The 24,365-nt window shown below is 50.1% G+C and overlaps 7 protein-coding genes and 1 pseudogene across 8 annotated transcripts; 4 read left to right on the top strand and 4 right to left on the bottom strand.

Moving 5' to 3' along the window:
* Nucleotides 1-362: 362 nt before the first annotated feature.
* Nucleotides 363-12,089, bottom strand: APOLD1 (apolipoprotein L domain containing 1). 2 transcript variants are annotated; one of them, XM_064419923.1, is made up of 4 exons: nt 9,182-12,089; nt 8,215-8,310; nt 4,877-5,048; nt 363-2,743 (listed from the first exon to the last, which is right to left on the bottom strand). In XM_064419923.1, the coding sequence occupies exon 4, from the start codon at nt 2,731-2,733 to the stop codon at nt 1,993-1,995; it is 741 nt and encodes a 246-aa protein (XP_064275993.1). In that variant the 5' UTR covers nt 2,734-2,743; nt 4,877-5,048; nt 8,215-8,310; nt 9,182-12,089; the 3' UTR covers nt 363-1,992. The 2 variants fall into 2 exon arrangements, with proteins under 2 accessions (XP_064275993.1, XP_064275994.1); XM_064419924.1 differs by lacking the exons at nt 8,215-8,310; nt 9,182-12,089 and adding an exon at nt 5,477-5,696.
* Nucleotides 12,090-13,619: 1,530 nt separating this feature from the next.
* On the top strand, nt 13,620-15,917 carry LOC135301434 (histone H1.11L-like; annotated as a pseudogene).
* A 275-nt stretch (nt 15,918-16,192) lies between these two features.
* On the bottom strand, nt 16,193-16,750 carry LOC135300473 (histone H2A-IV). The gene has a single exon (XM_064419942.1). It carries the CDS (start codon nt 16,682-16,684, stop codon nt 16,295-16,297), a length of 390 nt encoding a protein of 129 aa, XP_064276012.1. The 5' UTR covers nt 16,685-16,750; the 3' UTR covers nt 16,193-16,294.
* Nucleotides 16,751-16,975: 225 nt separating this feature from the next.
* On the top strand, nt 16,976-17,471 carry LOC135300479 (histone H2B 5). The gene has a single exon (XM_064419947.1). It carries the CDS (start codon nt 17,040-17,042, stop codon nt 17,418-17,420), a length of 381 nt encoding a protein of 126 aa, XP_064276017.1. The 5' UTR covers nt 16,976-17,039; the 3' UTR covers nt 17,421-17,471.
* A 1,276-nt stretch (nt 17,472-18,747) lies between these two features.
* LOC135300463 (histone H3) lies at nt 18,748-20,037 on the top strand. Its single transcript, XM_064419933.1, has one exon. The coding sequence runs from the start codon at nt 18,754-18,756 to the stop codon at nt 19,162-19,164; it is 411 nt and encodes a 136-aa protein (XP_064276003.1). The 5' UTR covers nt 18,748-18,753; the 3' UTR covers nt 19,165-20,037.
* A 758-nt stretch (nt 20,038-20,795) lies between these two features.
* On the bottom strand, nt 20,796-21,674 carry LOC135300465 (histone H3). The gene has a single exon (XM_064419934.1). It carries the CDS (start codon nt 21,386-21,388, stop codon nt 20,978-20,980), a length of 411 nt encoding a protein of 136 aa, XP_064276004.1. The 5' UTR covers nt 21,389-21,674; the 3' UTR covers nt 20,796-20,977.
* A 976-nt stretch (nt 21,675-22,650) lies between these two features.
* Nucleotides 22,651-23,390, bottom strand: LOC135300478 (histone H2B 1/2/3/4/6). Its single transcript, XM_064419946.1, has one exon. The coding sequence runs from the start codon at nt 23,080-23,082 to the stop codon at nt 22,702-22,704; it is 381 nt and encodes a 126-aa protein (XP_064276016.1). The 5' UTR covers nt 23,083-23,390; the 3' UTR covers nt 22,651-22,701.
* Nucleotides 23,391-23,412: 22 nt separating this feature from the next.
* Nucleotides 23,413-24,260, top strand: LOC135300469 (histone H2A-IV). Its single transcript, XM_064419938.1, has one exon. It carries the CDS (start codon nt 23,413-23,415, stop codon nt 23,800-23,802), a length of 390 nt encoding a protein of 129 aa, XP_064276008.1. The 3' UTR covers nt 23,803-24,260.
* The last annotated feature ends 105 nt before the right edge of the window (nt 24,261-24,365 follow it).

Genomic DNA, 24,365 nt, shown 5'->3' with positions numbered 1-24,365 from the left:
AAGTTTTCTCCTGTCCTAAACTGCTGTTGGGAGCATTCATGCATGATAAAATAAATATACAGCTTCTAAGCAGTAATTCCTTTTTTGTGCTTTTCAACACAGGACACTGCAGATTATAATGGATTTAGAAATTGTCACTCAGGGCTTTTAAACTTGGCTTTTAAACAAATGTGCTCCTGGCTCTACTGCATGTTACAGTCCTCAGCAGGGGAAGGGTGAGAGCATCCCCAGCAGATGAATTTTAGTGCAGATGTAATGTCAGCTATTTCCTAAGGGGGGCATAAAGAGACGAGATGCACAATGTGTACAGCACATCACCTCCAGGTGTGCAGAGAGACATTGACACAAAAGTGCTTCATATTCATTTATTTGAATCAGCAGTGTACTTTTTCATTTCTGGCAAACAGGCATGGGTATCAAAAGCATTTGAGTCCCACTCTGGGGAAACAGAGCTTTTATTCTTCTTACAACATATTAAAACAAATATTGATATCATGAAAAGAAGGGACAAAAAGGATTCAAGCTTTGTGGCACCCTAAGAATTTGGTCAGTGTTGCAGAATTACAGAGTAGGTTTTTCTGATCACTTGGATTTGTGCCTGCGTGGGGAAGTTTCCCTTATCCACTGGGGCATGCTTGTGGAGGCAGTTACCTCTGCATTACCTCTTTGAGTCACCTCAAGCTAGTTTCAGGGTCTCTTCCTTGTACCTCTTTCAGGTACTGACACGATCCCCATCATCACCATACTTGGGCACTTCTCAGTGGGATGATCCCAGACACATCCTTGTGAGGTAGGGAAGTACTACTATCCCCGTTTTTAGACAGGGAACTGAGGTACTGATGGCTCAAAATCACAAAGGGCATATTCAGCAGAGCAGTCACTTGAAACAGGGTCCCAGTCCTTGCTCCTGCTTTGTAGGGGCTCTGCCACTGAATCATCCTACTCCTCCCTACCCCTCCTGAATATTAGTACCCACATGTAATTCACTGATATGAAGCCTTTTGTGGGAAGCACTGCTAGGAGTACGTGTAGCTTTCCATGAGTGCTGCCTCCCCCCTCACAGATGATCCACTCTGGGTCTCACAGGCTGCTCAACTGCATGGAGAGTGGCACCTCCACCTCTCAGGTGTGCTCCCATCACATAACACCAACCTACCCTTCCCTTCCTGCTGCAGGAGATACAACTACTTCCTTCCACCAATGCCCTGAGGCAGACTCTGGTCCCAGGGTCACTCTTCTTCTCTCTGTTTTAGCTCCTAAAATCTATTGTCACTGTTTGAACTGTTTCACCTATTTTATTACTATCAGCATTCAGGTCATGCTTTCCTTTTCCTACAGGGATTTGCCCTCCCCCACAGCAAAATAACAGGTAACTTGCTCTCACATGCTACAGACTTGCTTTTACTCTAAAAAACAACAGCTTTCCTTTGGAACAGAGGCCTCCTTTAAAAAAAAGAAAAAAAATATATACACTCTTAAATACAATATCACAAGCTTAAAATCATTCTAGGTAAATAAATAGAATGCAAACATCACAGTTCTCAGTCTGGAGAGGTTTCTCCAAAGTGGATAAATTCTGGCCCTGCTATTTCACCCTGGGATGGTGAACTATCCATACAGTCTGTCATATCTGGAGCTGCTTCTTTCTGCAGCCTTTCCAGATGTACCTTGGTAATGGGATTGTACTCTACTGGAAATTGGCAGCTGCTGGCTTTTTTAGGGTACTCCAGCCCTTGTACCACACACAAATTCATAAGTTGTTTACAAACCAGGTTCAGTCAGCATCAGGTATTTCATCTGCCTCCTGACCTACTTCTTTTTGCTGCCTTGGGAAGCAGAGCAGTGGAGATGGCTGGGGAAATAAGGATCTACAGAATGTCTGCCTCACAGCATCAGCACCGTGAACTGTAAAACAACAGGTAGCAGTGCTAATGGTCACAGTTAATAATGTAATGCCTCCAAACCCAGTTTTAATATGGGCCAAACACTGCTTCAGCTGGACGGTCTCAGGATCTCGGCAGTGGTTTTAGCACGCAAGCTGAGTCTCCTTGTACGTGGGGAAAGCTCTGTTCTGGACTCAAGAAGATCACAGACTTCATCCATTGCCCTGGTGCAGGTCTCGAGGTTGTCAGCCAGCTTCTGGATTTTGGCCCTCAGCACAGCCTGGCTTACTTTAGTGACCTCCTTTGTGCATTCTGGCACGAGGAAGCTGTGGGAGCCGCAGAAGACCATGAAGCAGACGAAGTTGTAGAGCGAGATGGATGCCCTCTTCTCTGACTGGCGCAGCGCAGGGTCGCCCGGGCCCTGCCCCCGGCGAAGGAACTCCAGGCAGCCGAGTATTTCCCTCATCTGTTTCCGACAAGTCACTGCAATTTCCTGCACCTTCCTGACCTCCCGGGAATTGCAGAGCACTAAGGAGAGGTCGGAAGTGATGCTGACGGCCCCCCCAGCCGTGGCCAGGCCCAGACCCACGGCCGACGCCAGCAGAGAGGCTCCGAGCGTGGCCGGGCTCAGGGACAGCCCCAGGATGGCTGTGACCGCTCCGGCAGCTGTCAGCGTGCTCCCGCTGACGTTGGCGATCAGGGACCTCTTGCGCAGCTGGTTGAGTTTCCGAGCTGCCTTGTGAAGGTGAGCGATTTGGCCACGAAGCCTCCGCCTCTGATCCAGCAGCGCGACGTGGAAGTGGTGCGTGGGGTCTGGTGTCGGCAGAAAGGCAGCACCGTTCCTCTCCATGGCTTCTGTCCTGAGAAAGAAAAGTCTGGCGTGGGATTTATGTCAAAAAGCCCCCATGAGACATGCTCATCCTGGACCACTGTTTCAGGGATGGCATCCAGCCAAATTTTTGTTGCTTCAGCCCAGCTACAAGAAAGGTTTTCCATCTCCACACGCATGCACACTCACGTCCACACACATACCCATATGAATGTGTACTTTTAATTACATATTCCATTGTAACTTTCAGACAGTAAAACTTTAAAATGTTTTTCTTAATCCCCTGCAAAGTCTGAAATATCCTGAGGACTGGGGTCAGAGGTGCTGTTACTATTATCTCTATGAAGACACAAAAGATCTTTTGAAACCCTGGGGATAGAAATTCCCCTGAGATTAGGTGACTCAGTGCCCAGAGGAGTAATGCTGCCAGAACTAATCTGTTGTCCCCCAATGGGATTCAGAGGATCTGCAATATAGAAGAACATCTTTCACAAGAAAGGTCAGACTCCAAGGAGGTGAAAGCCACCATCCCAGGTTTTTGTTTAGGGGTGATTTCCTATTAAAGGAGGACAGAGGGAAGCTGCTGAGTGGAGTCTATGTCTGAATTTTCCATATAGGAGGTGAGGAGTTTATTAATGCCTTGGATGGGTATTGTGAACATCCTTCCTTTCTTTAAGCTTCAGCAACTCAAGGCCCTGCAGCATGAGTTTTTTTTTTCCTGTTGTAACCTAGTGTCAGTGTATGAACAAAGATGGGAACTATTGTTCTGTGGTGCTTAGTCCTGTGGTTATAAATACCCAGTTACAGTGGCAGGGGGGCCTCTGAACCTTGTTAATAAGAGTCGTGAACAGCACATAGAAAAGCAGGCCCATTTTTAGTGTGCACTCCCTTGCAGATGGGGAAACGGGAAATACAGAAGCCTGTGAATAGAAAAAGCTTGAAAACTGCTGGGTCTGGGAAACCTCCCCTGGCAAGATAGCAGGAGAGGCTTTGCTTCTAGGAGATCAATCTTCAGTGTTTCTGTGCTAGACAATCTCTGCTTGCTGTCTCTGTTCCTTACCACAAGTGCAGAAAGAAATGTTCCAATAAACATTTTCAGGTTGCTCTAGGGCTGCAAAATGCTACAAAGGAAGCCAGCAACTTCAGTCCTGCTTACAGGGAACCTGAGGCAACAGAGCCAACAGGAGTGGTGTAGCTGATTGTCTGGTGGAAGCAGAGTTTCTGTGCTTCACAGCACTGCATTGTGCACACATTGTGCTGCCTCTGCACCTAGCAAGGTCCAGCCAGAGAGCTGAGAAGCTGTTTGGAGCCCATAATGCCCTCACAGCCAAAAGGAGTCTCTGTAGCAGAAAGACCCTGTCACTGAGCCGAGTGAAACTATTCATTGCTGCCGTTACCTTTTCCCTTCTAAGTCTTCTGTACTGTGGGGACTGAAGGTGCCTGGTCCCTCATAAAGTCACACTATGTAGTTAGGATCCTTGGGGCTTCACTCTGCAGAATCCTCATGTTTCAGAAAGAGAAAACTTTGTACCATAGTCTTTCCTTCCAGAAGTGTATTCATAAAGAATTCTCACTGCAATCTTTCCCCCTCTGCTGGCTTGTCCTAATCCATCTCACACCTTTAAGGTGCCCCCTGTGCCCTTCAGAAAATGCCCCCAGTCTCTCTTGGTGTCATTGGGTCATTTGAATCACTTAGTACATTGTGCTTCTCTCAACTGGAAGCTGTGTCCTATTATTTTTACACTATAATTAGAAATAAAGCTAGAAACACAAGGACTAACACCAATCTAAATGGATACCAGCATTGAAATGGACAATGATTATATCACCAATAACTTCACAACAGATCAATATGATGGTCATTAAATATATCAATTCCAGTAGCCTCTTAACAATTTGTTCTGAAGATTTAGTTGCTGAGAACTGTCTCAGATAATAACAGTGACTATCTCACTGAATTATTAGAACAATCATTCAATAGCTAACATAGGCCATGGAGTGATGCAAATCTTTTCATATTGATTAATACCAGCAGAAAAAAATCCAACTCCTGCTCACAGAGAAAAATCTCCCCAGCACTAAAGGTATACTTTAGTCCAAAATCTGCAAACACTTTCCTAGTAGAGTACTCGGAGACACATAAAAATTACTGGTTCAAACTTACCTTCAGTTTCCAGCCACCCTCCCAGAAGACAAATTTTGATCTGTTTCTGGAGGAGACCAATTTATAGCTCCTGTGGACCAATTGCTGCGATGGGAATGCTTTGCCTCATACTGGGAGTTTGCCATTTCCTGCTCTCCCTTGTGCAGAAGGATGTGACACACTGGAAAGTGACCTGTGGGACAGTGAGCACACATCATGTTCAGGAAATGATCCCTGCGAATGAACATTGTGTGTTCACTTTTCCTGAAGTGTGGGGTGGAAAAAAAGTTTGAAAATCGCAGCCTATTCCTGGCTCTGAGGTAGTGCAGACATTCCCTGCAGGGAACAGTTGCCTTTCCTTTCCCTGAAATAGCAACTGACTTTACTCCATGCTGGAGCTGCCAATTGTTTGATGACTTAAGTTTCCCTCCACTACACATCTAGAGCCAGGGGAGCTATCAGCCAGCCACCTACTCCATTCAAGGCCAATGTACTTTTAAAATCCCAGCTCTTTGGGAGAATCCATAAAAGGGAAGCAGCCCCACAGCAAGATCATTGCTCTGAATTCCCATCTCTTCTCCTTCCCAGTACATAAAAACATGCTGCAAAAGGAGTGATCACCCTGTGGTTTTACTCTGTTTCTTAACCATAGGCACCACAATGGTTGAGAAACAGCCCTCTTGCTTTCCTGAAGTGCCTGCCCAGCAATCAGTAATCAGAAAGGATCATTAGGATCCTCTGTTCTGCTGCCTGCTGTTGCCTGGCAGTTGTGCCATACAGGTGTGGCCAGAGGGAAGAAGTGATGAAGGTGTTGGGGAGGAAGAGCCTAAGTGCCACTCCTGGCGCTGCCTTCCATGCTGAACCAGGGCCAATTTTAATCAAAGATTCTTTTGATGGGGTCAGGAAAAATAACTTTTTTGATGGCAGTCAGTGGTAGTCCAAAGTGATGTTGTCTTTATTGACCCAGGACCTGGGGTCCTGGGGACACTGCTTTTGAGCAGCTGTGCTTGAAGATGGAGCATCTACTTTCTTGTTTGGTGGATTCTTGCTTTTCAGGACTATTTGTTGACAGGGAAGCTCTGATTTTGCCCCTGACCTATCTAATCTGAAAGCTATCTAGCTGTCACTGAATGGTGAGGCTTTCCTGTTGAATTTGTGGGATGTGTAGCCACACAATGGCTGGAGCTGACCTTAAAAAGGGCTGAGACTGAGAAGTAGCAGGCAGAGAGAGCTGAAGGCTAGGATTATTCATTTCAACAGCAACTTAGTTTTCAATTATGTTAAAACAGGTGTGAAATAGCATGTCAAATGTTTATTCGGGGGTACCTACAGGAGATGAAAAGTGAATGAAAAAAATAAATAGCAAGGAAGAATTATTTCAAACTGTCACAGACGTGAAAAGAGAAAACACCATTTTAAAGATGCCAAATATGCAGTCCTGGTTTGGTACAATCTGTACATACTGCACGTTAACAGGAAGGTGAGCTTTGACACTGAAGGAAACTGTGCTTTGGCCCTTCCCTTTGTTTTAGCAAGCGTATGCTTGAATTGGAGCCCATCTGCCTTGGCAAGCGTTTGCAGTTGATCGTTCTTTTCTCACATTCCCAAATAGAATAGGGCACTTTTTTTCATGTGACTGCATCTGTGTTAGAATTTGTGCCTGTAGATATGTCCTTGTTAGGACAGCGAGTTTTGGTAAAAGTGAAATAACAAAGAAAAAGAAAAAGAAAAAGAAAAAGAAAAAGAAAAAGAAAAAGAAAAAGAAAAAGAAAAAGAAAAAGAAAAAGAAAAAGAAAAAGAAAAAGAAAAAGAAAAAGAAAAAGAAAAAGAAAAAGAGGGTCTAGAATGAGCCTAAGATAATGACATAGTTTTAGATGCTCTCCTTCCTTTCACAGTTGTCTTCTTTCAATATACTCAGCTGCAAAATATTGTCAGAAACTCCTGCAATGCTGTCTGTGGGCAAGGACCTGATTAGGATGCAGAAGAGACAACTCATTTTCCCTATTGACTGTTCTCCCATTTTCCCTATTGTGACTATTCCCTCACAGGCTTTCATGCCCACTGAAAGATCTGCACTTCATTCAAGATCAGATGTTGGTCTCAGCCGAGGATGGTTTCTCACATGAATCATCCCTGGGCTCCTTCACCATTTAAAGAGAGCGTTTCCCCATAATCCACCCCTATAATAAGGTGCATACCCAGAAAGTATGGACTTCACATGAGGAGCTACAGATGTCAAAGTGATTTTAGACAAGAGATGTGTGTTATAAAAAGAACCACTATTTCCCAGGAAGCAGCCCTACCACAGCATTTTGCTATCTGTTCCTGTCCCTGCTGACACTCTCACAAACATCCCTCTGGTGGGGCTGCTGGTCTTCTCTCCCACTGATAATGAGAAAGACCACCTCCAGCAAAGATGAGCAGATGGGAATGGGAGCTGGATGGGAGGAAAGTGTCTTCTCTCAGCACCTGCCAAGGACTGAAAGGCTTCTAGTGCCATCAGTGCACTTGTCCAGATGTAAGTACCTCTGCTGGGTCACCAGGTAGGCTCCAGGAGCCTGCCTGGAGTGAATCTTTAGCTTATCAGGGATCTCCAGATGTGTGGAGTAGGTCAGACCTTCACTGGGTGGTTCTGCAAGCTGGTGGAGGCCTGACCATGCTGCCAGCTGAGCATTGCTGCCTCTTTGTTGGTGACCTGCAAAGCGCTTGGGCTTGATGGTGGAAGGGGCACAGCAGGTGTTTCACAGTGACCCTGGCCAAAAATTGCTCCTCTGTTCCACCCTTTCCCATCCAGCCACATCCTCTTGAAATGCCTGAGGGCAGTCTGTGGGAGCAGGTGACCAGAAAAGGGAAGGAAGGATGTTTTATTGCCTCAGCTCTCTTCCTTTCAGGGGATTTTGGCAGAAAGGACTGGTTTTTTGCTCCTGGTCTCTCCAGCAGAAGGGATGTATGGCAGAAGTGTCTGATCTGAAGCTGTTTGCAGCTTCTGTGATGTAACATTTGAATGCAAATGTGTATCATTTGAAGCTGGAGTTTCAAATAAACACTTCCTTTACTAACATTGTTTTGATCAAATCACTGAGAAAATTGGAGTAAATTTACACTTATATACCATCTTTCTAACAGGAGATTTCTGCCATGCTTGGTACTTTCAACCTTAACTACTGGACCCTGGAGCTAAAAGCTGGATTTTTTTTCTTTTATTTTCTTTTTCAATTGTATCAATTGTATCAACGACAAATCTTTACTTTTCACAGCAAGATATTAATTCAGAATCAGCAGAAACTAGAATAGGCCAAAACTAAAACAAAGAAAGCAAATTGGAACAAAAGGGCTGTGTCAGCTTTTAGTAACCTTACCAGCAGGTTCAAATTAATTTTTTGAAAGCATTCCAGAATGTGACAGGCTGCTCTGGGCTCCAGTGTATGTGGGTCCTCAGCTGGGTTTGAGGAAACCTGCAAAGAGAAGAGCAGGGTGGGGGGAACAGGAAAGCCTGTGGGATAAGAACACCTCTTGCGAGTTCCATTTATGCAGAAAATTAGCCAAGCACACTGACTGTGCCTGCATTCATGTAACAAAAATACCATCCTAAATCGCCTTGTCAAAACACTGTTAGCAGCGTTTGCAGAGATCAAGTATTTATTTGGACGTGGAGAATGAATCCCTGCAATGCATTTAAACACAGCAGCTTACTCTGCCACTTGCCATCTTTGATGACATGTTCAGTGCAGGCTGGGTGGCACAAGACTGGTGCACAGAGCAGCAGCTCCTCAGGCAGCCCGTGAGCCTCCAGTGCTGGCCGTGGCACAGCTGATGTAATTCAGTGCAGCCACACGCAGCTCTGCTGGCACCAGCACTGCTGGGGCCTTTTCTCTGTTCACCTCTTAGCAGGGGCAGCAGCAGCTCCACACCAGAGCAAGCGTGGCTATCCATCCCCTCCAGAACTGTAGAAAATGGAGAATTGTTAATGTATTTCCAGAGCTGCAAAGAAACCTATTAGGTTGGTAAAAGGTAGAAATCGGGTAACCTGGTTTCTCGTGTCTCTTTTCCAATGGGCTTCTTGATGGCTGAGTTCACAAGGCAACATTTCTCTTGAAATAAGGGAGTCTGGTTCTTCTCACCTACAAAATCTACTTTTTTCTTTTTTAGCTTTCAAGAAATCAGTATCTTTGAAATCTTGACTGCTTTGTCAAATTCTGTCTGAGATTGCCTAGGAACCTCAAAAGCTACTGTCACTACAGTGACTAACCCTCCCACCTGGCACAATGGAAACATGACACAGACGCAGAGGCCTAAAGAAGTCCAGAAAAAGTTGAAAAATGTTACCTTGAACTTCAGACAGAGATGCATGTCTCCTCATTTCAGCCCTCTTTAGAGGTTCACACGCAGTTTATTCACACTCTGAGGCTCCCTCTAGAGATCGGAGAAGGAAGAGTCATCCCCAAAAGCTCATCCCATCTCTTCCAGGCACCTGCTCTATAATATGTGACAAATTATGGACAGCAATTCTTTATCTCTCTCCTGCCTCGTTCGACAGGTTTGCTAGGTTTATATTCCAGTTTCAAATATCCTGTCCCACAGACACTGCTCTGGGCCAGAGGTGGTCCTTTAAACCGGCCCTTGCTGTCCTGCAGTGAGCAGGAGATGCTGTTGTGGAAGACTGTGTGTGGCAATGGTGCATCTCTGCCTGTCCCCCCCCATGGATTTTTCAGGTACCTTTTGACCCTGTTGACACCAGCAAGACTTGGGAACACTTCTGAATGACAGAACACCTGCATGAGAGGGATGGATCTCATCTGGATCCAAAGAGAAAAGGCCATCTGGCTATGAGCATGCAGTGTGGCCTCCTGTACCTCCCAAATATTTGTCATACAGGTACCACTGCTTGCATCCATACTTAACTCAGTATTCAGCAGGAGATACATGGCTGTTGGGATGGCCTTTATGTCCATCATGAATCAAGTCTCTGTATTTGACAAACCTGCTTTGAAAAGTGTTTGTGAACTCTGCTTTTAAGGACAAATTGCATTCTTGATACCAAAATCATATTTTGACTAATAACTCTTGTAGTATCCTAGGGCTCCCCTCTATGCTGAGTATTATTTTATATTTTCAGCACATCAGACATCTAATGATTGTTTTCAGAGCAGATGACAACATTTTGTAGTGAGCTGGTATAGCTCTAGAAAAAACACTTTCACACTTGAAGCAGCTCTGCAGACTTGGAGAACTGGAACTGGGCAGAAAGGGTGAATATGTTCTCTTCCTGTCAGCCCTTCCTTGAACCTGGTGCAGTCAGGGAGCTGTATTGCATCGCAAAAAGCAAATTTGTTGCTGTACTTTGTGCCTCTTTGCAGTGATGTCTGAAGATGAGCATCCTTCTTCCTTCAGCTTTAGCGCACACCAATCATTGCACCTGAAACTCTTCCTTCTTCAGCCGTTCTGTGGGCAGGTCTTCCCACAGCGAGGGGTAATGAGAGAGCCTAGAAAGCAGCAGTCTCCTTCCCTAAAATCTGCTCCTCAGTAGGAATCTCTCCCTCCATAGCATGGTAGATTGCAAGTAGGCATTGATAATCAGGCCGCCTACTTCTCACCACTTTTTATATTTCGGGAAGCATATGGTGGCTGACGCATTTCCTGATGTATACTCAAAAATCACATCAGTTTGGATGCAGGACCTCTGATTATCGACATGGAGCTACAGACAATTCATTTCCTTGCTGTTCTGCAGCATTTTCAATGAACTTTGGTGGTTCTTGTTCTCACCTGATATGTAGGGAAACAGAGGCAGGGAGGAAGCTGATGGTTTGCTCATTGCCTCCTGGGCAGAGCAAATGGTGAATGGAGGTGACCTTAGTTTCAGATGAATGTTTGCTCCCTGAAGTTACCCTCTGACCTGGCACAGCTTTTATAACACTGATCAGGTCATGATTTTACATTCTCTTGTTCTGGGGATGGTTGAGACTTTCCCATGTTTAATGACATATTATACTGCATTCTTATCTTTATATTTCTTGGAAAATAAAAGGTTTCTGTAAACCAACAACAATATTTCCCTTGTAAGGTTTCTGGAACAAAATGTCTTTTTTTTTAGATTATTAATATGGAAGTGATTGGACAGCTGTCATAGGAATCCTCATTTGAATAGATGTCAGCAAGAAGGAAAGAATATTGCTTCATGCAGGTGATTTAAAAAAAAATCTTAGAATCTGTTCATCAGTTCAAAACTGCCAGAAGAGTTAGTGGAAAAGGAGCAAGAGACACGGATGTATTCAGAATCCCACAACTAAGCACTTTACATAACAGACCTTACATATGCTGAAAAGTAAGGTGGTGAAACAACCCACCAGAAGCATTCCTCCTCCTCTAGCTCTTCTCTGAATTTGCCTGCGTGCCCAAATTCACACGTTTCCCCTGTCTTCACAGGTGCAGTGATACCAGCAGCTATTTTTGCTCTTAGCTCAGGGCAGTATTTCAGCTGCTGGACATCTGTGCCAAACTGCTCCTTTCCTTTGCTGGCTCTGCATCCCAGTGTCCTCTAGAAAAGTGCTGGGAACCTCATCTTCCATCCCTGCCCTCCAGCAACACAGGGGCAGGAGAGGGGGTAACCTCTTCTCCCTCAAGGATTCTTGTCCACCTCTTCTGAGCCATTATGAGCTTGTTTTTATGAGGTGGTAGCTCATCTTCCTGGCTTCTCTGCAGAAAGTGGAGGAGTTGCAGGTGGTTGTTCTCCGCCTGACCAGGGTGGGCACCAAAAGGGAGCCAGTGAACCACAAAGGCTGCAGTCAGCCAGAGGTTTAAGACCAGATGCTTCAGAGGAAATAAAAAGTGTCTAAGTGATGTGAATGTCATGGTTCAGAGTGGGATGGAAGAAGACTTGAGTCCCTGCCAGGAGCTGGTAGGGAGACATGTACATTGCCACTCAAACCAAAACTGTGGGTCAGGGTTTTCTCCAGACAGCAGCTGAAAGGTGGAACAAACTGCTCTTTCTACTGTCCCCTTTGGGTTTGGTGTCTGTTCCATGGGATGGAAATGCTATTTTTTTAGAAGGACATTTTGGAAACTGAAGCTGGCTGCTCTTGAGATGTTTCCTTGTGAGGGTGCTGAAATGGAGGTGAAAAGGTGTTTCATGTGCTCTGGGCCCTACTAAAGGTGAGCCAAGCCATTCCCACATTCTCATGTGTTTGATGGCAGAAGAGTTTGGAATTGCCAAACTGAGGTGCAGGAACTGTTGTTCCTGGCCATCCTGAACCTAAACCTGGTGAGTACTTCCAGTGTCAATGATAAGTGCAAGAGGCAGTAGAGTTTTGTTATAACTGAAATCTGCTTCTCTCTCCACTAGGGCTGAAACCAAACGTCTGCATGCAACTTGGCCAAAAGTGGAAAAGGAACAAGACACACGCACGTATTCAGGATCCCACAATCAGGATCCTGTTGTCTGGATCTGGAGAGCTGCTGAACCAGTAGCTTTGAGAGCCTTTTTTTTTTGCTGACAGGAAATGTTGAGAATTAACACCTACAGCTGGGCCTCAGCAGGAGAAGGGTAGAAAACGTGAATCAGACTAAAACTGGAGGATCTGAGCAACTGTATTTTTAAGAATTGTGAATGACTTTCAATTCTCCTATCTCCAAAACAGAGATGGGCTTTACATGCTTGGGAAAGTCATGGCAATGTGAAATGCAGTGCAGTTAGGTGTTCATGTGGAAAAATCATAAGGAAGGGGAGGAATAGGAGAAAGAATTCAAGAAGAATTATCTTCAGTATGAGTACAAAAAGCTGAACACTGCACCTTTGTAAGGTCCTCTTCCTAGGATTTTTAATGTCATCGATGGTGGCCACTTGGCTTTGTGCTCTAGAGCCAAATATCACAAAAGGGACAAGCAGTAATTGGAAAGCTACCCTGATTTTGCAATTTTTTTAGTTGGCTAGCAGGCACTAAGTTTGGTTTGGATTACTACATATTTTTGCAAGTTAACAGGCATTTGTTACTGGTTATAATAAGCTGTACTTTCCATGTTGGAAAGTGCTCTAAGGGACTTTCAGATCTGATCTCTTGCAGGGCAAGCTGACTCACATTGATAGTACCTGCAAAAAATCAATTGTTCTGTAGGATTTGCTGGCAGATTCTTGTTACTCTTCCAGAGATCTCTGTCCATACTGACAGTGCATGCAGAGCCGACAGCCTGGAATACCACTGAGATCCTCTTGTTCTTGGTTTCACCTTTCTAGGGTGAGGTAGCAAATCTGGCTGTAATTGTGATGGTAAATGCACAAGAGGGAGGGAGAATCTGTCCCAGGGAGGATCCTTCCTATCTGTTCTTTTTCATGTCTGCATTGCAGAGAAATATGTACTACTACCCATTTCTTAATGAAGTTTGACCATGATTGGAGTAATGATCTCTGGTGCACAACTTCGGGTTTTTGTGCTAATCACACCAGGAACAGCAGGTTTTGGGGGAGGAGGGTGAGCCATGAACCACAGTCTTTGTGTATTTATTCTGTATTTACTGTATTTACTCATCACTCTATGAGGTGATGCTGTATTCCTATCTCCTTGTAGGGCTTGATTGTTCTCTTATACTTCTGCATCCTTCCCCCTATTCCTGCTTGTATCTAAAACGGTCATGAGATTATATAATCTTTGTACAAATAAGGGAAGGGAATATTAGAATAAAAACAGAAGCGGAAAACCAAATAAATAGAAGCCTCTAAAATAATTACAAAAATTAGCCTCGCGTTGCTGAATTTAGTATTTGGTAGAGAATGGTGGAGACAAAAGTGGAGTGAGACAAGGACTACCACAATGTGTGGCAGTGTTGCTGTGGCACACACTGAGAAAGAAGCTTCTCCTCGGGAGATGGTTGGTGTTGTGGTTGGCACCACTATACAGGATTTAGGCATACAGCTGTGTGTGTAAAATAAAACAGTCTTGGGAATGTTATGTTACAGGCTGGAGGGAAGTGTGCTATTGTGTTATTACACATTATTACACTTGTAAAATAAGATTTGCAGAGAATGGGGGAGGTAGAAAGGCTTCTGTCCCAGCACAAGTATCAGCACTGGTGATTGCAGAGTTGGTGAGTACAAAAACCTGCTTAGTGCAAATGCAGCAATCTGGCCCTACTAAACTATTGATGGGCATTAAATGTCAAGGTAAATGAATTAGGAACTCCTTACAGGGACACAAAGCTATACCCAAGTTGTAGCTGGTACGAATGTATGTGTGCCAATTGAGCAGTGATCACAATGTGCAAAAAGAGCTTTGCCTCACTTTGTGCTGCAAAGTACAGAAAATGTACAGAAAATGCTGTGACATGATCTGTAACATGGAAAAAGAACAGTGAGCAAAAATTGTGGTTTTTCTTTTGAGCTTCAGATCAAAATATGTATAGAATGGTGCTCTGACATCTCATGCACACTCAAGATCTGTCCATTTCTTTTTCCATGTTAATGAATCACACAAACAAATTTTACACATTTAGCACTGTGTGCTTCATTTAGAGTGTGGTCTGTTTCTGTGCACCAGAGACTTATGTGAAGCTCCGTGGTCCAACACAAACTTTTTAATCTTTGATGTTCAGCTCCCAAATTATTCCACTGATTTTGCAGAGCCTTTTGCTATGTTAAGAATAGGAAAGTGTTTCAAGGAGGGGGATAAAGTATGTGCTGTCTCATACTTCATGCATAGAAGTGTGAAACCTCTGGAAACTTTATGTTTGGAAGTAAAGGAAAAAAATATACCCGAGTGTTTCACAGTAGCCAGAGGTATAAACCTCAGTAGGAGAAGCGGCAGCACAGCTTTGTGCTACCTCACTCTCTTTGAAACCGTTTTATTTTAAAGAGTGATGCTCTGTTTGCTGTCTTATGTAGTGTAAAAAGGACCTACTGAAGATTAATACTGAGTTTTCTGACTCACGTTAACTTTAAAGTAGAATTTCTAATTTAGGAAGAAAAACAAAACTTGCGTGCTCTCGAGGTCCATTTGCTGGCAGGACTCGGCACTCTTGGTCCCCGTGTTACTCAAATCCGACTCTTTTCGCGACAAGACATCAACAAGGGAGAAACAGCCGCTCCCAGACGTAGAAAAAGGCTGATTTGGTGACAGATAAAGCAGGAAAAAGCCATTCAATTTCACCCGAGGAAGCCCAAGGCGGAGGGCGGGGCAGCGGCCGCGCCGCAGCCTCGGGGGCACAGCCCGGGCTCGCCTTACCCCGCGGGCTCCGAGACCGCCCCGCAAAGCTCCCGCCGCCAAGAAGCCGAAGAAGGCGGCGAGCGGCTCCAAGGCCCGCAAGCCCGCGGGGCCCAGCGTCACCGAGCTGATCACCAAGGCCGTGGCCGCCTCCAAGGAGCGCAAGGGGCTCTCGCTCGCCGCGCTCAAGAAGGCGCTGGCCGCCGGCGGCTACGATGTGGAGAAGAACAACAGCCGCATCAAGCTGGGGCTCAAGAGCCTCGTCAGCAAGGGCACCCTGGTGCAGACCAGAGGTCTGGCTCCTTCCGCCGCAGCAAAAAAAAAAAAAAAAAAACAACCAAAAACCCGGAGAAGAAAAAGAAAAGGCTCCTAAGGAAAAAAAAAAAACCCACAAAAAACAAACCCACACAAAAAAACCACAACCAAAAAAACAAAACAAAAGAAACAAAAAACCAAAAAACAAAAAAACCCAACCAAACAAAAAAACCCCGCAGTAATCAAGCCCAAGAAGCCGGCGGCTGAGAATCCCGCCAGCGCCGCCAGGAAGGCGGTGACAGCAAAGGACAGCCCCAAGAAAGTTAAGTCTGCAGCCAAGAAAGCGGCCAAGAGTCCCAAGGCGACAAAGGCTGTCAGCCCAAAAAAGCGGCGGCGGCAGCGAAGAGCCCGGCTACGGCGAAGGCGGTGAAGCCCAAAGCAGCCAAGCCAAAGCGGCCAAGGCAAAGAAGGCAGCGCTCAAGAAGAAGTAAGCCCCGCGGGGAAATAATCTTGCTTCTCATTTAAACCCAACGGCTCTTTTAAGAGCCACTAATATTTTCAGAAATAGGCTGAAATGCTGTGGCTGCCGCCGTCTTGGGGAGGGGTGTGGGGGAACCGCAGGCTGCTGATAAATGTACTGTTTGACCGGGGAACAGCTCGAGGCGCGCTCGAATTGCTAGGGGGAGGGCAGAAGCGCCTTGGTGGCTCTCAAAATGCCCCCGAGGCGCAGGGATTGGTTGCGGAAGGGCTGAGCTGCTTCCTGGAACCGCTTCAGCCCCGCCCCGGAGGGAAGCGAGAGCGCGGGGCTGGGGCTGCGCGCGGAGCGGCGCCCGCCGCTGACAGCTCAAATGAGCCGGACACGCATTTCAAACCCTCCCGCGGGCTTTCGCCACCGCAATGAAATTCAAGCTCTTTCTTTGAAATTGTAGGTGGCTCTTAAAAGAGCCTTTGGGTTTTTCGTAGTTTAACCTGGCAGCCTTTTGTTCTTCAGCGCTCACTTGGCTTTGGCCTTGTGGCTGTCGGTCTTCTTGGGCAGCAGCACGGCCTGGATGTTGGGCAGCACGCCGCCCTGCGCGATCGTCACCTTGCCCAGCAGCTTGTTGAGCTCCTCGTCGTTGCGGATGGCGAGCTGCAGGTGGCGGGGGATGATGCGCGTCTTCTTGTTGTCGCGGGCCGCGTTGCCCGCCAGCTCCAGGATCTCGGCCGTCAGGTACTCCAGCACGGCCGCCAGGTACACCGGCGCGCCGGCGCCCACGCGCTCCGCGTAGTTGCCCTTGCGCAGCAGCCGGTGCACGCGGCCCACGGGGAACTGCAGCCCGGCCCGCGACGAGCGCGACTTGGCCTTGGCGCGCGCCTTCCCGCCCTGCTTCCCGCGCCCGGACATGGCTCCTGCTGCTCCTGCTGGTGCTGCTGGTTAGCAAACGAAGTCAAAAGCCGAATAGGATAAACTTAACTTACGAGCTCGGCCTTATATACCTCTTCGGCGGTAGACGCGACTTTCGATTGGTTAAGACAGGGATGTGCTTAAAACAGCCAATAGGAACGAGGATCCTGATTTGACCAATGGCGATGAAGGGCGTAACGCAATCGCTGCAAGTCCTGCCTCAGCCAATACAAACGCAGCATACAGGATCCCTAATTTGCATAACCGCCCTATAAATTCGGGCGCCCAGAAGGGCCGCTCATTCTCCGTCCGAGAGAGCGTTGGTGCTGCCGTGGTCAGAGCGTTCGCTGCAGCCATGCCCGAGCCGGCCAAGTCCGCCCCCGCGCCCAAGAAGGGCTCCAAGAAAGCCGTCACCAAGACGCAGAAAAAAGGTGACAAGAAACGGCGCAAGAGCCGCAAGGAGAGCTACTCGATCTACGTGTACAAGGTGTTGAAGCAGGTGCACCCCGACACGGGCATCTCGTCCAAGGCCATGGGCATCATGAACTCCTTCGTCAACGACATCTTCGAGCGCATCGCGGGCGAGGCGTCGCGCCTGGCGCACTACAACAAGCGCTCCACCATCACGTCGCGGGAGATCCAGACGGCCGTGCGCCTGCTGCTGCCCGGCGAGCTGGCCAAGCACGCCGTGTCCGAGGGCACCAAGGCGGTCACCAAGTACACCAGCTCCAAGTAGACGGTTTCTGTCCCATCTTTTCAACCCAAAGGCTCTTTTAAGAGCCACCCACCTTCTCAGTAAAAGAGCTGATCCTGTCCTGAGTTCTTGCACCAAATGTTTCGCTTATGGGAGGGAGGGAAATATGCATTTGTGGTGTAAAAGTACCGTAAATTACAAAGGAAAGGGTTGGCAGTGTTTGTGTAAACTAAGGCTGTATCCTGCATCCTGTAGGAGCCCCGCTTCTCGTGCATGTTCAGTGCAGCGGTAGTACCTAAGAAATTTAATATCGGTCTCAATGCGACCAAAACGAATCCTATGACCGCTGCTACCAGGTGTTCTGGTCAATATACGCTGAGGGGTAGGGGAGGGGGAACCAAAAAAAACCTACGCCTATTATTTTAATGCCTTAATCGGACGCACTAAAAGCGCAGACTGTTTCAGACAGGCCCTCTGTTCTTGTTTTCTGCTTCTTTATCCCTGAGTAAAAGGATCCGGAATGCGTGCCCTCTCTTCACTCTTCCCAAAATGTATTTTTGAGGCAGACCAGGGGAAGAAAAGTGGGATGATGTTCTAGCCCCCCAACTGCGCAGTCCTGCTGGGCACTACCACCTCTAGCACAGGCTCCCTGTGTGGCTTTTTCTCGGTTTCCCTCCGCCGCTGTCTCCCCGCCGCCGTTTCCCCGCGCCCGCGCAGAGCTGAGGCCGCGCCGCTGCCGCGCTCGGTCCGACCTGAGTGAGGACTGCGCGCGGCCTCCCCGCGGGCGGGCCCGGCCGCCTCACGCCCCTCCCGCCCCGCCGCTGATTGGTGCCGCTCGCGCCTCGCAGCCCGAGCGCGCGCTCCCCGCCAGGGACGCGGCGCTTCCGGCGGCCCGGGCAGCACCGCCGCAGCGCGGCGGGGCCGGCCCAGGCGGCAGCCGCCGGCCTACGCCCCTTCTGCCGCGGCCCTCAACCGAACGCGGCTAGCGAGCGAAAACGAACCGCGAGCACTCGGCGAGGGAGGCGGCTGCCGGCGGCAGCTTTAGCCAGCGGTCCCGAGGCCGGGCACGAAAGCGAGCGGAGCGGCTTTGGAAAGCACAGGGCGAGCCCGAGGCGCGGCCGGCGACACCGAACCGCCCCGCTCTGCAGCGGTGCCGCTGCGGCTCGCCAGCCGCGGTCCCAAGGGGGCGGGGCCGGGGCGCTGTTCCCGCCCAGCAGGGGGCGGGGCCGTTCCCGGGCTCGCGACAAGCGTCCAATGGCAGCCGGCCGGTGTGGCGCGGGCGCGGCGGCCGGGCTATAAATAGCGGAGCTTCGGAGGCGGCGGCGTAGTGTTGGCTTTGCTGAGCGCGAGCGGCGGTGTGCGAGTGCCCTGAGCCATGGCGCGCACGAAGCAGACGGCGCGGAAGTCGACGGGCGGCAAGGCGCCCCGCAAGCAGCTGGCCACCAAGGCTGCCCGCAAGAGCGCGCCGGCCACGGGCGGCGTCAAGAAGCCGCACCGCTACCGGCCCGGCACGGTGGCGCTGCGCGAGATCCGGCGCTACCAGAAGTCCACGGAGCTGCTGATCCGCAAGCTGCCCTTCCAGCGCCTGGTGCGCGAGATCGCGCAGGACTTCAAGACCGACCTGCGCTTCCAGAGCTCGGCCGTCATGGCGCTGCAGGAGGCCAGCGAGGCCTACCTGGTGGGGCTCTTCGAGGACACCAACCTGTGCGCCATCCACGCCAAGCGCGTCACCATCATGCCCAAGGACATCCAGCTGGCCCGCCGCATCCGCGGCGAGCGCGCCTGAGCCCCTGCTGCAGCCCCACACAGACCCAAAGGCTCTTTTAAGAGCCACTACACGAACATCAAAAAGAGCTGGAGCGCTGGTTTAAGCGTCGTTTCATGGGGCATGGGGAACAAGGTAAATAATCCTTGTTCAGTGGGTGATGAGCTATAGTGAGTTCCAGTAATGCAGACTGTATCACCAGTGGGAGTTGCTATGATGTTTTATAGATATGTTGTCAATATAACACAGCTGCAGTGGCCTCTGTTTCAAGAGAGACCCTGGAACAAACAAATCCCTAAAACACCAGTCACAGGGCTGTAAACTCCTATTTCACCGCTAATACACAAACCTGGTATTCCCTCCGATCAAATAAGGGAAATATGTTTCCAAGCAGCTCCACAGCTTAAATTAGGGTGTGTGTAGTGCCTCCAAAACCGCCATGGGGACTGGATGACAGTTCTGTCGGTAGAGATGGGCCTCAATGAGGCACATTGCCATTCTACATCTCTGCACCTCTGCAGTCTCCTCTCCCACAGATCAGTGACCCGTACACGTTTTGCTCTTGTATTGTGCATGTAGTGGCTCCTACAGAGCCTTTGGGTCTGTGTGTGTTGCCTCGGAGCCTGGCCGGGAAGGGCTGCGGCACGGAACTCAGGAGCGCTCTCCGAGGATGCTGCGGGCCAGCTGGAGAAACATCAGCCAAGAATGAATCTGAGGTTTATTTCTTAACTCCTCCTTTTGATCCTCAGACCCTTGTTACACTGACCTTGCCTCACTGTAAGAATTTGAACAAAGGCGGGTGCTTAGAAGGCTGAAAAGTGCAGGTGTGTATATCTGTCCTTCCAGAAATTCATGAAGAATGCTGAAGAACTGGCTGCAGGAATGACAACTCAGCAGATATGGTGATCACTGCTGAAGAAATGCAAGTTAAAAGACATTTACTCTCATTAGTGCAAGAATACATACATTTTAAATCCATGATTTTTAGAAAAACTTATTGAGAATACCCCCTCTACATAAAAAATGAAAAAAACCCCAAAACCAAAAAACACAAAAAAAGCCAAAAATAAACCCCACAAAAAACCCCAAAACAAACGGAAACTGACAACCTTCTCCGCCCACCCAGTTTTGTATTATTATAGTAACAAACCTGGAAAATGTTGGTAAATTATCCCTTAATCCCCAGTACTTTTCAATCAGTTTCTTGCCTTTTCAGTGCTGCAAGAAGCCTCAGGCACCCTCTGCCATCAGCACGGTTGCCCGTTGTTTTAACCCCAGGTATAACAATATACATCAAAGCTGAGAAAATCAAAACGGATCTATTGCGATGGTTGTTCTTGTTCTGGATGTTAAGAATTGCTGGAGCAGGGTGGCAGCCCCTCAAGGGATCTCTGTTGGCTGTGACGGTAACGAGGGACAGCAGCGCGGCACGGGAACAGAGCACGGGAACGCGGGGAGCTCCTGCCCGTGCCTGGAACGCGCCGGGCGGGGTTTAAGGTGCAATTTCCTGAGCAGGGCTCGGCCCCAGGCACAGGAGGGTCCCTGTGAGGCCCCTCCACCCCCTTCTCTCCTCAAAGCTGTGTCACATCCATCGGTCACAGGGATGTGAAAAACCCCCCCACCCTGCCCGAGGCTCTCTGATCACCCTCCTCCCAACTTCTACTTCACACCCTACTCCTACTGAGTGCTTTAAAAGCACTATTCACTTCGCGGTTTTGCGAAGCATCAGGGGTAAATTTAAAAGAAAATTTCAAGCAGTGCTGCAGCTCTTTTTGATGTGCATGTAGTGGCTCTTAAAAGAGCCTTTGGGTCTGTGTGGGGCTGCAGCAGGGGCTCAGGCGCGCTCTCCGCGGATGCGGCGGGCCAGCTGGATGTCCTTGGGCATGATGGTGACGCGCTTGGCGTGGATGGCGCACAGGTTGGTGTCCTCGAAGAGCCCCACCAGGTAGGCCTCGCTGGCCTCCTGCAGCGCCATGACGGCCGAGCTCTGGAAGCGCAGGTCGGTCTTGAAGTCCTGCGCGATCTCGCGCACCAGGCGCTGGAAGGGCAGCTTGCGGATCAGCAGCTCCGTGGACTTCTGGTAGCGCCGGATCTCGCGCAGCGCCACCGTGCCGGGCCGGTAGCGGTGCGGCTTCTTGACGCCGCCCGTGGCCGGCGCGCTCTTGCGGGCAGCCTTGGTGGCCAGCTGCTTGCGGGGCGCCTTGCCGCCCGTCGACTTCCGCGCCGTCTGCTTCGTGCGCGCCATGGCTCAGGGCACCCGCGCACCGCCGCTCGCGCTCAGCACAGCCAACACTGCGCCGCCGCCTCCGAAGCTCCGCTATTTATAGCCCGGCCGCCGCGCCCGCGCCACACGGGCCGGCTGCCATTGGACGCTTGTCGCGAGCCCGGGAAAAGGCCCCGCCCCCTGCTGGGCGGGAACAGCCCCCGGCCCCGCCCCCGGCCCCGCCCCCTTGGGACCGCGGCTGGCGAGCCGCAGCGGCACCGCCGCAGAGCGGGGCGGTTCGGTGTCGCTGCCCGCGCCTCGGGCTCGCCCCGTGTTTTCCAAAGCTCGCGTTCGTGCCCGGCCTCGGGACCGCTGGCTAAAGCTGCCGCCGGCAGCCGCCTCCTTCTCCGAGTGCTCGCGGTTTCTCGCCACTCGGTAGCCGCGTTCGGTTGAGGGCCGCGGCAGAAGGGGCGAAGGCCGGCGGCAGCCGCCTGGGCCGGCCCCGCCGAGCTGCGGCGGTGCTGCCCGAAGCGCCGCGTCCCTGGCGGGGAGCGCGCGCTCGGGCTGCGAGGCGCGAGCGGCACCAATCAGCGGCGGGGCGGGAGGGGCGTGAGGCGGCCGGGCCCGCCCGCGGGGAGGCCGCGCGCAGTCCTCACTCAGGTCGGACCGAGCGCGGCAGCGGCGCGGCCCCGCCGTGCCCGGCCGCGGAGCAACGGCAGCGGGAAGCCGAGAAAAAACCACACAGGGAGCCTGTGCTAGAGCTGGCAGTGCCCATGCAGGACTGCGCAGTTGGGGGACTAGACCATCATCCCACTTTTCTTCCCCTGGTCTGCCTCAAAAATACATTTTGGGAGGAGTGAAGAAGAGCGGGCATGCATTCCGGATCCTTTTACTCAGGGATAAAGAAGCAGAAAACAAGAACAGAGGGCCTGTCTGAAACAGTCTGTGCTTTTAGTGCGTCCGATTAAGGCATTAAAATAATAGGCGTAGTTTTTTTTTTTTGTTTCCCCCTCCCCCACCCCTCAGCGTGTATTAACCAGAACACCAGGTAGCAGCGGATATAGGATTCGTTTTGGTCGCTTTGAGACCGATATTAAATTTCTTAGGTACTACCCCTGCACTGAACATGAACGAGAAGCGGGGCTCCTACAGGATGCAGGATAGAGCCTTAGTTCACACAAACACTGCCAACCCTTTTCTTTGTAATTTACGGTACTTTTACACCGTAAATGCATATTTCCCTCCCATTAGCGAAATATTTGGTGCAAGAACTCAGGACAGGATCAGCTCTTTTACTGAGAAGGTGGGTGGCTCTTAAAAGAGCCTTTGGGTTGAAAAGATGGGACAGAAACCGTCTACTTGGAGCTGGTGTACTTGGTGACCGCCTTGGTGCCCTCGGACACGGCGTGCTTGGCCAGCTCGCCGGGCAGCAGCAGGCGCACGGCCGTCTGGATCTCCCGCGACGTGATGGTGGAGCGCTTGTTGTAGTGCGCCAGGCGCGACGCCTCGCCCGCGATGCGCTCGAAGATGTCGTTGACGAAGGAGTTCATGATGCCCATGGCCTTGGACGAGATGCCCGTGTCGGGGTGCACCTGCTTCAGCACCTTGTACACGTAGATTGAGTAGCTCTCCTTGCGGCTCTTCTTGCGCTTCTTGTCGCCCTTCTTCTGCGTCTTCGTCACCGCCTTCTTCGAGCCCTTCTTGGGCGCGGGCGCGGACTTGGCCGGCTCGGGCATCTCGGCACCAACCGCAGCTCACGCACAAAACAAACGCACCAACAAACAGCCAACAGCGCCGGCACCGCCTCGGCTGCCGCTTTTATAGCAGCTCCGCCGACATCGCCGCCTCGCTATTGGCTGTCTGTCGGCTCCGCGCGGCGCCGGGATTCGCTATTGGCCGGGTCTGGAATTCGCCTTTTCCATTGGCTGGGGAACGAGTCCTCTCGCGCAGCCAATCGCAACGGGCGCTGCCGATCCGCCCGGGTTGTATATAAGGCAGGCGGCGGGGCGGGCTGGGCGTTCGTTCGGCTCTTCCGGTGTCGCTGCTGTCGCGGAGTCGCAGGAGCCATGTCCGGGCGCGGGAAGCAGGGCGGGAAGGCGCGCGCCAAGGCCAAGTCGCGCTCGTCGCGGGCCGGGCTGCAGTTCCCCGTGGGCCGCGTGCACCGGCTGCTGCGCAAGGGCAACTACGCGGAGCGCGTGGGCGCCGGCGCGCCGGTGTACCTGGCGGCCGTGCTGGAGTACCTGACGGCCGAGATCCTGGAGCTGGCGGGCAACGCGGCCCGCGACAACAAGAAGACGCGCATCATCCCCCGCCACCTGCAGCTCGCCATCCGCAACGACGAGGAGCTCAACAAGCTGCTGGGCAAGGTGACGATCGCGCAGGGCGGCGTGCTGCCCAACATCCAGGCCGTGCTGCTGCCCAAGAAGACCGACAGCCACAAGGCCAAAGCCAAGTAGACGCTTCCTGAGGCTCTCCTCCAAACAAAGGCTCTTTTCAGAGCCGCCCACATTTCTCATAAAGGGTTGAGTCACTGCACTTTTCGTTATCCAGTGAAGACTCTTAGGGACGCGTGAGTTGTCTTTAATTCAGTAATCTTAAATTATGCATTTCTTTCGCTTATGTTTCCTTGTTCTCGTACAGAAGTTGTCTTAAAGCTGTTTTGTTTTTTTTTTTTCTTCAAGATCGCATGTTTTATTATCACCGAGGTGATATTTCGCTGCTTATGTCTTTTTAGCATTTCTTAATTGAATGTTGTATTAGTGTGTTGGCAGTGGGGGTTTTATAACGGCGCAAATATCCCGGCTCCGGCCCAGCCCGCTCCGCCTTTGCTGTAAGTGCTCTGTTCAGTCAGTACCTGTTGGATGGCAACAATAAAGTCTGAGCAGTCCGGATTGTTTCCTTTGAGAGCACTAAAGAGTAGCTCATCTCTGGTGCACCTTCGAGTTTCAGAGAAAGGGGAGTGGGAAAGGAACATAAATTGCAGACAAAAAAATAAATAAAAAAACCCCAAAAATCCCCA

This window comes from Passer domesticus, chromosome 5 (genome assembly GCF_036417665.1).
Source record: "Passer domesticus isolate bPasDom1 chromosome 5, bPasDom1.hap1, whole genome shotgun sequence".
NCBI lineage: Eukaryota > Metazoa > Chordata > Aves > Passeriformes > Passeridae > Passer > Passer domesticus.
Note: the sequence above shows the minus strand (reverse complement) of the source record. Positions and strands in the feature narration are given on the sequence as shown.

Excerpts from the sequence above, each read along its gene's own strand:
- APOLD1 (XM_064419923.1), bottom strand. The coding sequence starts at position 2,733 with ATGGAGAGGAACGGTGCTGCCTTTCTGCCGACACCAGACCCCACGCAC.
- LOC135300473 (XM_064419942.1), bottom strand. The coding sequence starts at position 16,684 with ATGTCCGGGCGCGGGAAGCAGGGCGGGAAGGCGCGCGCCAAGGCCAAG.
- LOC135300479 (XM_064419947.1), top strand. The coding sequence starts at position 17,040 with ATGCCCGAGCCGGCCAAGTCCGCCCCCGCGCCCAAGAAGGGCTCCAAG.
- LOC135300463 (XM_064419933.1), top strand. The coding sequence starts at position 18,754 with ATGGCGCGCACGAAGCAGACGGCGCGGAAGTCGACGGGCGGCAAGGCG.
- LOC135300465 (XM_064419934.1), bottom strand. The coding sequence starts at position 21,388 with ATGGCGCGCACGAAGCAGACGGCGCGGAAGTCGACGGGCGGCAAGGCG.
- LOC135300478 (XM_064419946.1), bottom strand. The coding sequence starts at position 23,082 with ATGCCCGAGCCGGCCAAGTCCGCGCCCGCGCCCAAGAAGGGCTCGAAG.
- LOC135300469 (XM_064419938.1), top strand. The coding sequence starts at position 23,413 with ATGTCCGGGCGCGGGAAGCAGGGCGGGAAGGCGCGCGCCAAGGCCAAG.